The sequence below is a fragment of the Columba livia genome, chromosome 15 (assembly GCF_036013475.1).
Source record: "Columba livia isolate bColLiv1 breed racing homer chromosome 15, bColLiv1.pat.W.v2, whole genome shotgun sequence".
NCBI lineage: Eukaryota > Metazoa > Chordata > Aves > Columbiformes > Columbidae > Columba > Columba livia.
In genome coordinates, this window is record NC_088616.1 from 8944546 (window position 1) to 8960096 (window position 15551).

Below are 15551 nucleotides of genomic sequence, written 5' to 3' on the forward strand. Positions count from 1 at the left end.
GGCAGTTGGGAGAACTGTGTTGCATTTCCCTGGTCACTGAAATCCTGTGAAGCAATGGGCCAAATCCCAGGAAGCAAGGAGGCTGTTTCTGGACACAGTTAAGCCAGTGTGACATTTAGCTAATGCTCCTGCTTTTCTTGTCTACACCTGGTGTCTTGCTGGCTGTCCAAGGGGCTGTATTCTGAGGGAACCTCAGCTGTGAGTGGGTTCTTGGAGCTCCTTGAGCGAGGAGGTGGATAAGCCGGTGGAGCACTTGCCTGCTTTCTGTGCAAGTGGAAGGCTGAGGCTGCCAAGAGGTCCCATCCTCCCAGCGCTCTCCTGGCCTTGCTCTGCCCCGGTCATGAGCTCTGGAAGGCTTGTGGCAAGCAGAAAAGCAGTTTTTGCTCATGGAGCAGAGCTCCACTTGGGTGAACTTCACATGAACTCATGAAGTTTATTTGGCCGTTTTCTTTCCTAATGATGCAGGCAGGTCAGGAATGAGATGCTGTATCACACAGACCCAAGGCTGCCTTCCTTGTGAACCAGTGGGTTCACCTCATCCTTCTGCTGTACCATGGAGGAGGTATCTGCTGCCGCAGCAGCTGCTCCTCACCTGAGGTGGAAAACTCCAGCAGACGGATAGAGCTGTTCCTGGGCCACGCTGGGACCATGCTGCCATAATTGCTGCTCTTTCTGTTTTTGGGTAGGATGGTAGGCACCCCATTGCAGCACCAGGGCTTTAGTGACCTATTCACAGACCCTGGTGGTCTGTGACAGAGGAAACCATGTTTTGTACTCAGGAATGACACTTGTTGGCTTCCACATCTGTGTTCATACTACATCGTTTGGCCTCTTACTAGAAAAACTGGGGGTAATGGAGGAATAGAAACCTTCTGGGCTGAGGGCTTGTTGGCACAGTGGATCAGAAGGTGTGACTGCAGCCTGAGCCAGCCCGTGTCAACACAGGGGCCAAGGTGCAGCCTCCCAGGCCAGCATTTGTGCCAGGACACAGTGGGCACCTAGAGGGGCTTTCCAGGTCCTTGGTCTCGAGGAGGCTGTCATGCAGCACACAGCCAGGAACAGCAGGGTGAGGAGCATGGTGGGATGAGCCGGGTGTCTCAGGAGCATGAGGGTATCTCCACTCCCCAAGTGGTTTAGGTCTGGCTCAAAGCTTCTGCTCAGTGTGACCATGTGAACAGGAATCTCCCAAGGGTTCTGAGAGATCTCAGAGTTGCTGGCATCACAGTGGTCTCTTCTTGTCCCGTGCTGCCACCTCCCATCTCCAGCACTATCTGTGGCCACTGGACCCTGCCACCCTTGCTCTTCTGTGCTGCAGTAAAGTCACCGTGTGTCCTGCCGTGGAGGGGACAGGGATGAGGACAAGGGCACCTCTCCCTGAGGAGGGCACCTCTCGCCCAACACATTGGTTGTAGCCGAAGCAGCAGTCGCCTGTTGTTCAGGCTGTAGTAAGGCTGTATAACACTTTCCAGCGGAAGTTTGTTTGCTTATACCTTTGCCAAACTTAACTGTTTGGGCTGAATTTTTCCGTGCTCACTCTGCCTCAGCCTGAACTTTCTCCTCTTTTTTTTTTTTTTTTTCATTTTCCCAAGTTTCAGCAGAAGGTTGGGGAAAAATGGCAGCTTTGCCAATATATATTTTTTTTTTCTCACGTCTCTTTGTTTGAGAACTTCTGGTGCCTCCATGCTTTGGAAAAGAGACTTGAAATTTGGCAGGCTTGGTGCATTCCTGGTGGAAATCAAGACAGATTTGGTCAAATTGTCAGCCTCTGGAAAGCATGGTTGTGCATGCTTGCAAGAGCTCTTCGGAGGCAAGCTGCTGAAGTTCCTGTCTGCAAAGAGACTCTGGCCACTGCACCCGCTGCTCTCCAGCTGCACCCAGCACCTCCATTCTCTAGGGGCACCCCCCTTGCCCACATGAGTCCAGGACAGGAGTGGTGACTGCAAAGAGCCCACACAGTGGGTTGGTCCTCCTCATTAGCAAGTCTGAAAGCACTTTACAAAAGATAACCTTGTCTTTATCTCCGTTTCCCGTGCATAGGAACTGAGGCACTTGCTGTGGGCATCCCCTGCCTCTTGTCCTCAGTGGCGGAGCAAGGACCAGAGCTCAGGTTGGCTTGGGCAGTGTCTCGTCTCTAGATCAGGAGAAGCTGCTCAATGAGAGGAGAGTGTTTCCCTGTGCTCCCATGTCCTGTGAGAACTCAGGAAAGGGCATTTGCACCCCTGCCTTTCCCACAGGTGTGCTAGCAGCGCTGGTCACATCGATGCATGGATGGATGAGTGTGTCCTGACCGTCAGAGGTTTGTCCTGGTGATTATTATGGATTTTAATGTTGCTCTTTTATATTAGGGCAGAAATATTTTCTACTTGCTGTCCTGGGGGCTCTGACAATTCTTCCATAGGCTCTGTTATGCTCAGTGCGAGATTCTCCACCTGATGATATGTCAAAGCTTTCTGCAGTTAGAGGGAGAATAAAATGGCATGAGGTGGGAAAGCTCCAGTCTGATGGAGGCAGCAGGCAGAAGTTGGCTGAAAGGAGGCCTGGCTGGTGGGCAAATCTCCCCATCCATTACAGGAGTGCTTGTGGGGCGTTTTCTAGCAAAATGGAAGAAAAAAAGAAGTTGGCTTATCCTCTTGGATCGCAGCCTTTGGACCCCAACTCCACTGGAGATGCACAGAGGGAAGGTTGGCTCTGGCATACGTGAGCGCTTTTGTAGCTGGGTGGCAGTGAACCAGCTCCTCTCGCGTTGTGGTGGGTGGTGCTGGCACAACACCAGCACCAGGACTACGTGGTGGGGTTGGTCCCTCCTGTCAGAGGAGAAGACCCCAGTGGGTGCTGGGCAGGGAGCTGGTTGTGGAGCGAGCCGGGAGCAACTCCTGGTGTGCATCTGTGCTGAACGGGGAGGCAGCCTGGGACATGCCACTGGGGGGTGGCTGTTCTTGGTAGCAGTGCCAGGGACACCCTGTGGGTAGCAGCCAGTGTGCCCAGAGCTGCTGGCTGGGTCCCTCTGGTTGCCTTCCAGCGGGAAAGGGGTTTTCTGACTCCAATAACATTTATCAGCTGGGCAGCAGCTCTGGAGCCGGGTGTGTGCATTTGTCTGTTCTTCCATTGTGTCTTGGCTGTTGTCTCCTCCTCCCCACCAAGATCAATGTCTGTGGCCTGCCTTTTATAACCCCTTTGGGTGCAGCTCTGGAAGTCTTCAGCCAGCAGTGCTGGTTTCCATCCTGCAGCTTCAGCATGCTTGAGCAGCTTGGCCCCCGTCTAGCTGGATGGCTTGGGTAGGATGATGGACTGGAGGTGGGTTTCCACCAGAAGGGACATCCCAGCAAAGGGCTGGGGAGGTCCCCTGGAGGTCTGCAGAGCACTGGTGGGATGTAGTTGGCAGAGGATGGAGACCAGCCACAGGTATGGGGGAGTGAGTTCAGGTGACCTCCAGAAGTAATTCTTGGGCCAATTTTCTACAGTTTTATGGTTTTGGAGAAGAGGTGGTTTCTGATGAAAGCCAGATCTCACTAGCGTATTCTTCCTGGTGGCACCAGGTGGCGCAGGAGGTTAAAGGATTTGTTTGTCATCCTTGCAGGTTTGGGTTCAAATTGATGGCTTCGCACTGCTGTGATGAGTCTGTAGGTCTCAGCCTCCACAGCATGTGGCTGCGCTCCTGTGCTGGGGTGACCTGCAGCCCCAGGACCAGGCAGTGGGGATGCAGCTCCCAGGAGCCCTGTTTCCAGCAAAGCGAGGAGCTGAGCCAACGTCTGAACCATAACAGAGGGGGCCTGGGTGCATGGGTGCTGCGGAGCCTCACCATCCCCGAGCGGGGCACAGTGGTGTGGAGGAGCCAGTCTCAGGGTGGGGAGGGCCCCAGTGGGTCTCAGCAGGTGTGAGGAGGAGGCTGTGTGGGATGTTACCCTGGTCTGAGGCCATGCTGAAATGCAGAACATCCCTCCCAGACATGCTCAAGCCATCATAGGGGAAGAAAAGTTAGTGCTTCTTCCTGGCTTCTGGGGGGTCCCAGGCATTTTGCTGGGTGCGGGTACATGGTGGCAGCCCTCAGAGGAGCTGGGGCAATGCCATCCCAGTCCCCATGGCCCCTTCTCCCATTGGGACAGTGCTCAGGTGCAGCCACTGGCACTGCACAGGCTTGGGTTGCCACAGCAGCATCACCGGCAGCCTGTCCTGCTCCCCTGCCAAGAAGTGGTGTCAGGGCCTGAGTGAGGGGACAAGTTTAGATGAGTGTGTCCTTATACCCCTTCTCGCTCCTCACTGCATGGCAGGCGGGCCCTGGCCACATGGCTGAGCATCCCCACGCTGAGCATCCCCCTGCTGCTCCGGCTGGATCCAAGCTGGGGCCCTGCAACCCCATCGAGATATTTTTTTCCTCCCTCCTTTTGCCATCAGTGATCTTTGAGACCAGGCGTCGTATGACTCAGCTTCTGCATTTGATACCCTCGAGAAGAGTTTGCACACATGCATCCGCAGCACAGAGCGGTGCTCGTTCCTGGCAGGCCAAGCCGAGATAGGATTTCTTCCTGAAAGAGGGGCAGTGAGTCCCTGCTGCTCATCCGCTTTTAATATGCGGAAGTCTGATTTAGCTGCCATGGTGCCAGCAGGTCGGAGGTGTTTTCCAGAGCACTGTTCACCTGTGCCAGCATCCGGGCTTGTGAGATCCTGGAAGGACAGGAGGAAGCTGCATTGCAATGCAGAGCAAGTGCTCTTCTGGTGCTTCTGTGCTTTGGAACCCTGTCTGTCCTCCCGTCTCTACCTGCAAAGGTCCAGCTGGTTGTGGGTGCCAGAAACATCAGGCACATTTTGGGTGCTGGGGCTGAACTGCTAGTTCTGGCAGTTGGCGTGGGGCATGGTCAGCAGAAGTTGACACCAACACAGGTCCTGTGAAGGGCAGTATGGGCACTGACCTTTAAGTCCTGTTAGTTTCTGCTGCCTGGTCCCTGTGAGCAGCTCGGGTCTGGAGGCAGCCCCCAACTTGAGCAAGGAGCACCCCTGGCAGCAGTGCTGAGTTCCCTCTCTGGGGTGCTGGGTGAGCACAAGGTCACAGACCTTGCAGTGCAGAGGCTTGCAGGGGGCAGCAGCTTGCAACATGCAATGGAATGTAGGGGGTTGGGGTTTGCATAGGGCAGTGGTTTGCAGGACACGGGTTTGCAGCACGTGGGTTTGCAGGATGCAGGGGTTTGCAGGGCACAGGGGTTTTGGGGGTGCAGGGCATTGTAGGGTACAGGGGTTTTCAGGGTGCAGCAGTTTGCAGGGCGCAGTGGTTTTCAGGGTGTGGGAGTTTGCAGGACACAGGGATTTGCAGGGTGGTTGCAAGCCCCAGCCCAGGCACACTTGGCTCTCGGCACCGGAGGTCTGGCTCCGTCTGCCTCCTGCCTGCCAGCGGCTGGGTTTTTGGGTGGTCACAGGGCTGGCATTGCAGCCGGTGCTGCTGTTGCTGCCGTGGGTACCTGGCACTGGAGTGGCCATGCAGGGCTTCCCCATCAGTTTTGATCACAGCTCGGGGCAGCCCGTCCTGCTCAGTCCTGTCTCCATCAGGTTCCAGTTAAAACCAAATGCGTTCTCCAGCCTAAGCTGCACTGCCGTTCAAGCCCTTCCAAAAATGAAACAAATACCCACAGACTGCAATTCGAATTGCAGCTCAATTAGGGCTCGTTCCCAATGCGATCATAAAACCTCCAGTACGAAAACAAACAACCCAACCAAACCACATCCAAGCCTGACAGCATCCTCTGGAATGCCTTTAAAATAACAAGGGGGGCTGAGGAAGATGAAAGCAGTGTGGCCGGTGGGAAGAGGGCTCTTTGGCCCCGAGGGGCAGCCTGGAGGTGGGCTAGGCAGGTGTGGGGCAGGGCACTTTTGGATGGGGACAGGTGTGGAAGTGATGGGTGTGATGGAGACAAGGTAGAATGGGGACCGGTGCAGAAGTGATGGGTGTGATGATGATGGGGCAACTTGAGGTCTGCAGAGTAAAGGCTTAGGCTGGTTTCCCAGCAAGATTTAGTGGGGTGAGGAGGAGGAGGTTGCATAGGTGTTTGGGAAAGTGATGGTTCTGCTCTGAGCTGCTCCATTGGGCATTTGAGCAGGACGGGGGTGGGGGGCACAGGGCCGGAGCAGGACCGCAGCGGCTGGAATGCGTGTCCCGCGGAACCCTGGCTTGCACCGAGTCCAGCCAGGCTGGTGCCGTGGTTCGGGTTTCACGACGGACTTTAAACCCAGCCATATTTAGCGTGTGCTTCGCTAGCCTGTCAGGGAGGGGAAGCCGCAGCACAACTAATAAAAAAAGCCAAACAAAAACAATATAATTAAAGAGACTCAGCACTGTGTGTTCCCATAGCAAGAACATTTACCCAAGACTTCCTTGCTCAGATACTTAATGTCAAGCAGCAACTAAAGGCTGGCACTTGAGGGGAGTGCAGTGAGGAGGGTTTACCCTGGCTGAGGGGTGGGAACCCAGGACTGGGCACTGCTCCCAGTGGCAGGTCTGCCATCCCCAGTGCCCATGCTGGTGAGGAGGGACTGGGGACTTTTGGCAGCAGGAGCTGCGCCAGGGACAAGTGGTGCTGGTGATGGGAGGATGCTGCATCCTGAGCAGTGGCTCCTGAACCCCTCCAGGCAGGGACACCCTCGATCTGTAATGCCCATACCTGCTCAGATCGGTCCCCTCAGAAATTTGGTAGTGCAAACCAGGAAAGCAGATTTTCTAGGTGTGACTCTGCAGGCAGGGTGGGCCAGAGCTCTGCTGGGGTAAATCCTCGTGAAAGCAGTGAAACCAGCAGAGCTGGGCTGGGGTGCAGACCCAACAGCCTGACGTGGATGTTGCTTCTCCCTTCCAGCATCTCCTTTCTGAGCTTGGTCCATGGATGGAGCCAGTGTGAGTCTCTGGCATTTTACATTTCTCCTCCCTCAAGTGGCACTGTCAGCATCATCTGTCTTGACTAGAGAGCCAGTCATTGCACGCCGTCCCTTATCCTGGTCCCTGAGGAGAAGTGTCCCACTGTCCTGGCAATGCTGTGTGAGGGGTGTGCGGAGGCAGGGCAGGAGCTGCCCTGAAGAGATGCGTGTGTGTGAGCACAGCCAGGACAGTCCTGCTTTGTGACTACGGTGTGCGCTACAGCGGTCCTGACTGTGATGGCAGACTGTCATAGGGAACCGAGGAACTGAAAGTCTGATTTGAGTCGTATCTTAACAGGAGTTGAGCCACAGGCTCCTTCTGTACTCATTTAAAACACATTATTGGGATTCTTAATTAAAAAAAAAAAAAAAAGCAGCATTATTGTGTTGCAGCAGAGTTTGCTGGAGCGTCTCTGCTCCCTTCCTCCCCCAAAAATACCGCTCAGCCTGCAGAAACGGGGTGTTTTATGGGAGGCTTTTGCAGACTCAGCAAGTGATCTACTTGGTTGGCTCTCAACCTCTCTTGGAGTTCTGAAGTCTCCATCTTTCCCAAATTCAGAGCCTATGATTTAGGAGGGAGGTACCCAGGGGGTGAGTTGTGTGGGCAGATTCTTCCCTGCTGTGTGACACCAGGGGGACATGGCCATGTCTCGGGAGGACACTGCCAACTTGCCCACCAGCCACGTGATGTGGGACATTGCATGTCTATCCCACATCCTTCCCTGCTGCCATGACCCCTGCACACAGGGTTCCCCAAGGGGTACAAAAGCCTCCTGATTCAGGGAACAGCCTGGACAGCAAGGCGTGATGCTGACCCCCTCTTGCTCTCACAGGGGAATCCTCTGCTTCTTCCCCTGCAGAGCTGCAGGGCGCTGAACGCTGGCGGGATATTGCAGATCTCCTCCAGCTTATTTAGGTACTGAGCTGCTGGGAGTCTGCTCTCAAATCCAGTGCCGTGCCACAATGCGGTGGGCTGTGTGGCCATGGGGTCTGCTCTCTGCTGGCTTGTGTCCCGAGCTCCTCAAGAAGCACCTACATGCACCAGCAGTATGCCTGGTTTGGAGATGGCAGAGGCCCCGTGCAGCCACACCAACATTGCCAAACTGGTGCCTGATACATGAGAGACTGCACCGACCCGGGTGCTGTGCAGCATCTCCTGGCCTTGCACCATGCCGAGCTCCTCCGAGCATTGGGCTAATAGTGCTGGGCTTCTGGAGCTCCAACAAAAATGTACTGGCAGGAGCAGGATCTATATAAGTTAGTTGTTATTGCTAAACAAAAGAGGCATGCTCTTTTCGGCTCCATTCAAAACAAAACCCAGTGGGTTTGCCAAATGGGGAAAAAAGAGAAAATATGTAGGAAACAAACAAACAATGCCTTGGATCTGGTTTGGTGCCTTTTCCTGGACCCAGGTTTCAATAAGCAAGTGCATTTTCCAGGCACGCAGATGTTTCCATGGAGCAGGAGTGTTTTGCTCCATCTTTGTATGGCCAGGTCACCATACGATATTTAAATACCTTCAAGGTACATCCATCTCAGGATGGGTAGCTGGTGTGCAGTCTGCTCCTGTGAGTCCTGCTGCCTTAGAGAGATGCTAAGCCCAGCATTTTGTCCTAGTTCTGAGTGTGCATTTTGGTGGGTTATGAAATTCCACTCTTTTGGAAGGGCTTCCCTACTCATGCTCCATTTTGGATCCAGTCTCTATTTCCCCGATCCTGAAGAATGGCTTATACTCAGGCAGAAAGTGTGGAAAATGTGAACGCATCAGCAGCTCCTCTTGGTGCTGGACACTGTGCTTCTGGTTCATGTCCCCATGAGCTGAAAGGAGCTGCTGGGCATGTTAGGAGCTCAAGTGGCCTCTGCCAGGGAATATTTGGTGTCCAAGCGTTTGCAGCCATAACATGTGATTCCCTGCGAGCACCAAGGGCAAACGTGACTGAGTGTGTTTGAATGAGGAAAGACCCCTTGCACTCAGATTTCTTTGGAAACAGCCTCTGTGTCAGTCTTGCTGGCTGAGCTCTTGATGCACACTCACAGTTTGGGATGAGGTTGGATGGGTTGGGTTGGGCTTGACTCTCCCCAATAACTGTTTTTTAGGCTTCTCCTGCCTGTTTATTTTCTGGATAACCCTGTGACTGAATTGAACTGAGGTTCAGGAAAGCATCCCTGGTGCTAATGTACCACTGACAACTGTGGTGCCACGAGGCTACAACAGTCTCTGCAAGGACCCAGTCCTTCTCCTTCCCCCCACTCCAAACCTTGTCCTTTCAAATATTAACACCTTTCATCCTCCAACCCTCGAGCTCCCTTCTTCTCATGCATGGAGCCCCGCGCCTTTGCTCTCTGCTGCATCAGGCTGCAGACGGTGGGGAGCAGCGTCCCAAAGTGACAGCCACCCACACCAACCCTGAGGATGATGGCACTGAGCTCATGTCTGCTGCAGCAGGCTGGAGTCTGCCCCTGTGTGCTCCTTCTTTCCATAGTCGATGTGGGGGGCAGCCTCAGTTTTTGGCTGGAAGGCCATTGCCACCAGCGGCAGCATTGCTGGCATATGAGCCTTTTCACAGCTGACTCCCACTGGTGGGAGGAGTTGTGGGGTGGCCACCATAGAATCACAGAATGGTTTGGGTTGGAAGGGACCTTCAAAGCTCATCCAGTCCAACCCCCTGCAATAAGCAGGGACATCTTCACCCAGATCAGGTTGCTCAGAGCCCCATCCAGCCTGGCCTGGGATGTCTCCAGGGATGTGGCATCTACCACCTCTCTGGGCAACATGGGCCAGGCTCTCACCACCCTCAGTGTAAAATATTTCTTCTTCATGTCTAACCTGAATCTCTCATCTTTTAGTTTAAAACCATTACCCCTTGTCCTATCACAACAGGCTCTGCTGAAAAGTCTGTCCCCATCTTTCTTATCAGCCCCTTTTAAGTACTGAATGGCCACAATCAGGTCTCCCAAGACCTTCTCTTATTCAGGCTGAACAACCCCAACTCTCTCAGCCTGTCCTCACAGTTGTTCCATCCCTCTGATCTTTTTTGTGGCTCATGATCCCCAGCAGCCACGTCTAGTGCCCTCCAGGCAGGACGGTAATTGCCTGTCTGAGTACCACCAGCCTCTGTCCTGGAGACAGGAGCATGTAGTGGCAGAGGACAGAGTGCCCTGGGGGCTGCACATCTGGTGCCATGGGTGCCCGGTGTGGGTTGTCCCCATGGGTGCTCGGGGAAGGACAGCTGGGTCCTGCTGGGCTCAGCGTGTGCAGAGCTCCTGCCAGCCAGGCTGGGTCAGGGCTCTGCTGGCGGGACAGGGCTCCCCTGCCTGACACGGACTGGTTCTTTGCTGGAGGCTCGGAGAGGATACGCCCTTAAACAAAATGCACTTAAAATCATATAATTACAACAATTATTAACACTGTTTACTAGGCCAAGATCTGCAGCTTTGGAAACATTAAAACCCAGAATATGCAGAAACCACAATGTTATAAACTACTCAGTAAATTTGCTTGTGTTCATTGCAGAAGGAGGGATAAAATGAATTGTCATGCACATCCATCTTCATGTGCTTTAAAAAAACAACTCATTGCATTGGTTCCATGAGATGGATCTGGCCAGCCCTAGCACATCCTTTAACAAAACCTCAGCCTTCCCCATGAAGTTTGCTGGTACATGGACTTAAGGCATTGCAGACCTGACATCTGCACCAGCTCCCTAATGGTTGCAAACACATCCCACAGCCAGAAAGCTAAACTGCTGGGGCAGACAAAGCACCCATCCCAGCTGCAGGGTTTGCAGTAGGTAGGTAAATAATTAGCAACAAGAACTGATTGTGATCAAGATAAATTTAGTTCAGCTGCACTGAGACTATAAAAGCAGAGGAGGTGGGATCCTATCCCACCACCTCCCCACAGGATGGGACTTTGTCATCAGGGTGAGCTGGTGTTGGCTGGTCATACCTTGAGGACATGACACGTGTGGGTGTTGTTTGCAGCTATCAGTTGCTCCACTGCACAGTTTAGCTCTAGATAAATCAGGACTATTTCACTGAGTCCAGATGACTCATAACCACAGGGCAGGAAACTCTTTTATCTTTGGGGCAGCCGGTTTAATATAGATAGATGTTCACTCCTGAGCTCTGAATAATTTCCGTCTATTTACTTCTCATTAAAAGCAGATCAGATGAGGGAAAATAGTGAGAAATTTCTGTGTTGCCTCTGTTTCTACCATCTCTGAGGGAACTTCCTCCAGATTGTGGAGTCTGCCTGTACTGGGTCATTTGCTGTGAATTTTAATTGGCAGAAAAATGTGCTTTTGCTCCAATGCACCACTCCTTTTTTTAAGCCTTGATTCTGCAGACATGGATGGTGCAGGAATCTGTTACAACAGGGTCTAACCCAGCTTCCAGAGAGGTACTTTTGGGGTCTTCCTTCCTTTACTAATATGGGAGAGCATTGTTTCCTCCTTGGATGCAGGGGAACCAGAGAGGAATTGGGCACCTCATTGAGCCTGCTCAAAGAGCTGTGTTCACCTCTGAGCAGCAGCTGGAGTAGGAAGAAAGGAGGCCTTGGGCAGCAGGGAACTCTTATATACAAGAGAAAAGGCAAGGTTTTGCTGAAGAGTCTCATGAGTCAGTTACTTCTCTTTCCTAGGTATGTCAGACAGTGTATTGCTTCTTGGGCCTGGTCCATAGGTCAGGACCTACCTTCCTGGTTGCCTTTTCCTGCCAGAGCACCCTGTCTGCACATGGGTGGCTTTTCTCTCTTAATTTCTCTCTACCAGTAACAACAGAACTGTGTGATGCTTTTTCTGCTCCTTTGGTGTCTGGAGTCTTCTACTTGCCATCTGTAGAGGCTTGTCTGTGCCGTATGAGGAGCCTCCAGCACTGGCCATGCCAGAAGCTGCTCCATGTCCATGGTGAAACACAATGTGCTCATGCTGCCACGGCTGTGAGCTGAGTATCTGCATCCAGAGCCAGGTAGGTCCCAGTGAGCCCAGGGCTGGTTCTCTAACCTGTCCCTGCCTTCTGCAGGTCTGTTCCTTCCATGGTGGAGAGCTACTCCTCTTTCTCCCCACCAGAACCAGCAGGACCCTGCTGCATAGATCTCATCAACCTCTGCATGGTTGCTGAGGGGTGTCTTGCCACCTGAAGCTTATGGGGTTGATATTCTCCATCTGTTTGGTCTGTAAAGCCCTACCTACAGATAACACCCATCCCTGGAGGAATCCAAGGCAGTAACTCAACACTGCGGCTTGGTCCATGCTCAAGACCTCCAAATCTGTAGGCTGAACCTAATGAGATGAATGATTGGCAGAAGCCAAGCTCCCCATAATTTTCTGCTTTTAAATATCACGGTAATAAAAGGTAAAATCATTAAAGGACTTCTGCAGCCCACTGTGCCTGATCTGAAGTCAGGATGATGAAGAGCACGTAGCAAGGTTGTTATTAATATCCTGCCTCCTGATTATGGCTTTATAAACATCATCATCACAGGCACAGCTTCACGGTCGCATTTTGGCATGATCTTCTAGACAACTGTCATGCTTTTTATCACATTTACCCCTTGCTTGATATTTAAGCAATAAAGTGATATGGGGAAGACCTTGCCCCTAAATATCTGACCTTATACACAGGGGTATGAGGTCAAAACTGAGAGAAACTGTGTTAAGTGTAGTCGTGCTAAATGCTCTTTAGACCTGATGTTCCTTGTCTGGGAACGGTGCCATGGGCTATGGCAAGAGGGGGATCAGATGTTTGACGCCAGTGAAAACCCTCCATGCTGTCAGGGATGACTCATGGGCAGCAGCCCCACACAGCAGCAAGGTCACGCTCGCACTGAAACCAGGGACTTCGTCTGGTGGGGATGAGGTCTTGGGGGAGACATGAGGGTCCTGGCTGCAGGGAGAGGGGCAGCTCCCCTTCTGTGAAGCCAGGAAAAGATGCCAGCTCTCCTAGTGACTTGCATGTATTTATCATGGCTGTTTAAAGCAGAAATCAAAATCAGGGTGGAGAAAAGATTCTGTGGCTTCATTGGTGTGGATGGAGAAGATGAGGAGCAGCTGTAGAGCTGCTGGTGAGCTGGAGACAAGGGGTCACTGGTCCCCACCGGGACCTGGTCTTGTCTCAGTGCCATTAGAAGTGGCTCTTTGCCCATTTTTTGCTCTCACTTTGTTTTCAGAGGGTTCTCTTTGCTGGAATAAAGACCCCAAGGAGAGCCACGTACCAAAGAGGGCTGAGGGATGGCCATAAGCACAGGAGAAGGGTTCCTGCTAGAAGGATGGATGTAGAGAGAGTGTGCAGGGCTGTTCCAAGCCAGCTGCATGGTGGGCAGCACTCACCCAGTGCAGGGCTGAGGTCTGTGGCCCCCACTGCTGAGGGGGCGTTAGCAACCCCAGATGGGGCAGCTCATCTCTGTAGGAGCTGGGTGGCAGAGACTGGAGTAAGGAGAGGTTTTCCTGGTGTGATGGATAGGACCAGTTCCAGAACTGGGCATCCTGAGGTTGGTTGGGGCATTCTGGCTCAAGGACAAGTGTGGAGTCAGACTGGTTCTTGGATCTAGAAGGAAATTTCTCACCCACAGGGTTCATATGAGCCCCTGTGCAACCCCACAGGACTACCAGTGTAGCAGTCATGGGAAGGGGGAACAACTGACCTCAGCTGGGAACAGATAAGGGCATTGCTGGCACCAGCAGCTGCCTTGCAGCCACTTGCACCAGTGCTGCCCTAGTGCTGCTCTGGCTCTCCTGGGTCGTGCCTCTGTCCCAACGCTGCAGATGTGCCTTATTTCTCCACACCTCCTTGCCCTTTCCCAGGTCATCCTCGCCTAAAATGACACAGCAGATGCGGGACCTGCAGCTGGCGCAGGCCAGGAAGCCACCAGGCCCTTCCTCACCGAACGCGGCCAAGAGGCTCTACCGAAACCTGTCGGGGAAATTCCGCGTCAACTACACGTCCTTCGATGAGGGCAGCCTGGCAGGAAGGAGCGAGAAGGAGAAGCTCCGCAAGTCCTACCTGGTCAGTGCACCCTGGCGACGTCCAGTGCCACCACAGCTGGAAAGATGGGAATGGAGGGTCCATGTGTGGGCGACACTGATGCCTGAGTGGAAGCTGCCCTGGAGCAGGTTCAGCTGGAGCTGATCCTAGTGTTTGCTCAGCATCCTCCATCTGTGTCTGCAAGGAACTAATACTCCTGAGCCTCTGGAACAAGGGCAGCCCCCTGTTTTGGACTAGTGGGATGCTAGTGAAGGACTGAGGGTGTTGGGTGGGCTGGCAGAGGGTGCCTCATGCTCACCTGACCTGCATCTCTCCCTCTGTCCAGTTCCAGAGCAATGCTGCCCTCTTTGAGGCCGTGGAGCTGCAGGACCTAGACAGGGTCCAGGAGCTGCTGAAGCAGTACAGCCCTGAGGAACTGGACCTCAACACCCCCAACAGCGAGGGGCTGCTGCCGCTGGACATAGCCATCATGACCAACAATGCTCCCATCGCCAAGGCCCTGCTGCAGGCGGGAGCAAAGGAGAGCCCACACTGTGAGTTGGTGTGGGGGAGCCCATCACCTGGGTCTCTAGCCTGGTGGAGCGGGGCACCCCAGGCAGCAGGTGGGGAGTCATTCACTGGCCTCTGTGAAGCTGGTACAGGCTGTAGCAGGGGCTCGAGTGGAGCCCACGAGCAGGACGTGGAGGGGAGGATGGGGTCTCGGGGTGAGGACTTGGTGCCAGCAGAGCCTGGGCTTGCCCTAACCACCTTCTCTTCCCTCCCGGTACCCACGGCCGTGCCCACCCACCCCACAGTTGTGAGCCTGGAGAGCCGCTCACTGCACCTCTCCACGCTGGTGCGGGAAGCGGAGCAGCGTGTCAACGAGCTGACGGCACAGGTGGTGAATGAGGCGCCCAACACCGACTGCTCCGAGAAGGAGAAGCAGCTCAGGGCCTGGGAGTGGCGATACCGGCTGTACAAGCGCATGAAGGCAGGGTTTGAGCATGCCCGTGAGTGCCCGCAGGAGGCCTGGGGGGGCTGGGGGACAGCCTCCATGCTGGAGGAAGGAGTGGGATGGTGCGTGGTCCAGGCACCAGCACCTGTCAGAGAATCTCTGCACCCTGTAACCAGGGCTTGCTGTGTGGATGCACAGGGTGTGAGTGCTCTAGGGACATGTCCCTGAGTGTTGGGGGATGCCCAGGAGGGACACTGAGGGGTTCAGAGTGACCATCCTCACCGTAGCGGTCTCTGCGCTCTCTGTCCCCAGGAGTGCCAGATGCCCCCACCAATGTCCACCTCTCTGTGGCCAGCAGTTCCTCAGTGCAGGTGACCTTCTGGGAGCCTCTGAACGTCAACTCTGCTGTTGTCACCAAATACAAAGGTAAGGACCGGGGTCTCCACACCAGTACGGGGGACATGCATACATTCCAAGCACCTCAGGTGTGCCAGGAGGATGCTCTGGGATGCTCACCCTGGGTATGCCATGACAGCGGGCCAGGGCTATTGGCAGTGCTGCCAAGCCCTTGTCAAGCCACGTTTGTGCTCAAGTGCAGGAGGAGCCAGGGCTGCACACTGCTGGACAGCTCAGCCACCCAAACGCTCTGAGCTGGACCAAACCACCATCTCGCACCAAGGCAAAACTCAAGGTGCAACTTGTGTGGTGCCCCTTCACCCTGCACACTGCGGGGCCATTG

General features: G+C 53.9%; 1 protein-coding gene across 20 annotated transcripts in view; it reads left to right on the forward strand.

The window, feature by feature from the left end:
• The window catches only part of LOC102083672 (ankyrin repeat and fibronectin type-III domain-containing protein 1), a 223968-nt gene that overhangs the window by 194816 nt on the left and 13601 nt on the right, over positions 1-15551 (forward strand). For all 20 annotated transcript variants that reach the window (XM_021291849.2, XM_021291851.2, XM_065031022.1 and 17 more), the window contains 4 exons: positions 13698-13899; positions 14204-14411; positions 14673-14867; positions 15125-15238. In XM_021291849.2, coding sequence (XP_021147524.2) covers positions 13698-13899; positions 14204-14411; positions 14673-14867; positions 15125-15238 — 719 coding nt within the window. The remainder of the gene's footprint in view (positions 1-13697; positions 13900-14203; positions 14412-14672; positions 14868-15124; positions 15239-15551) is intronic.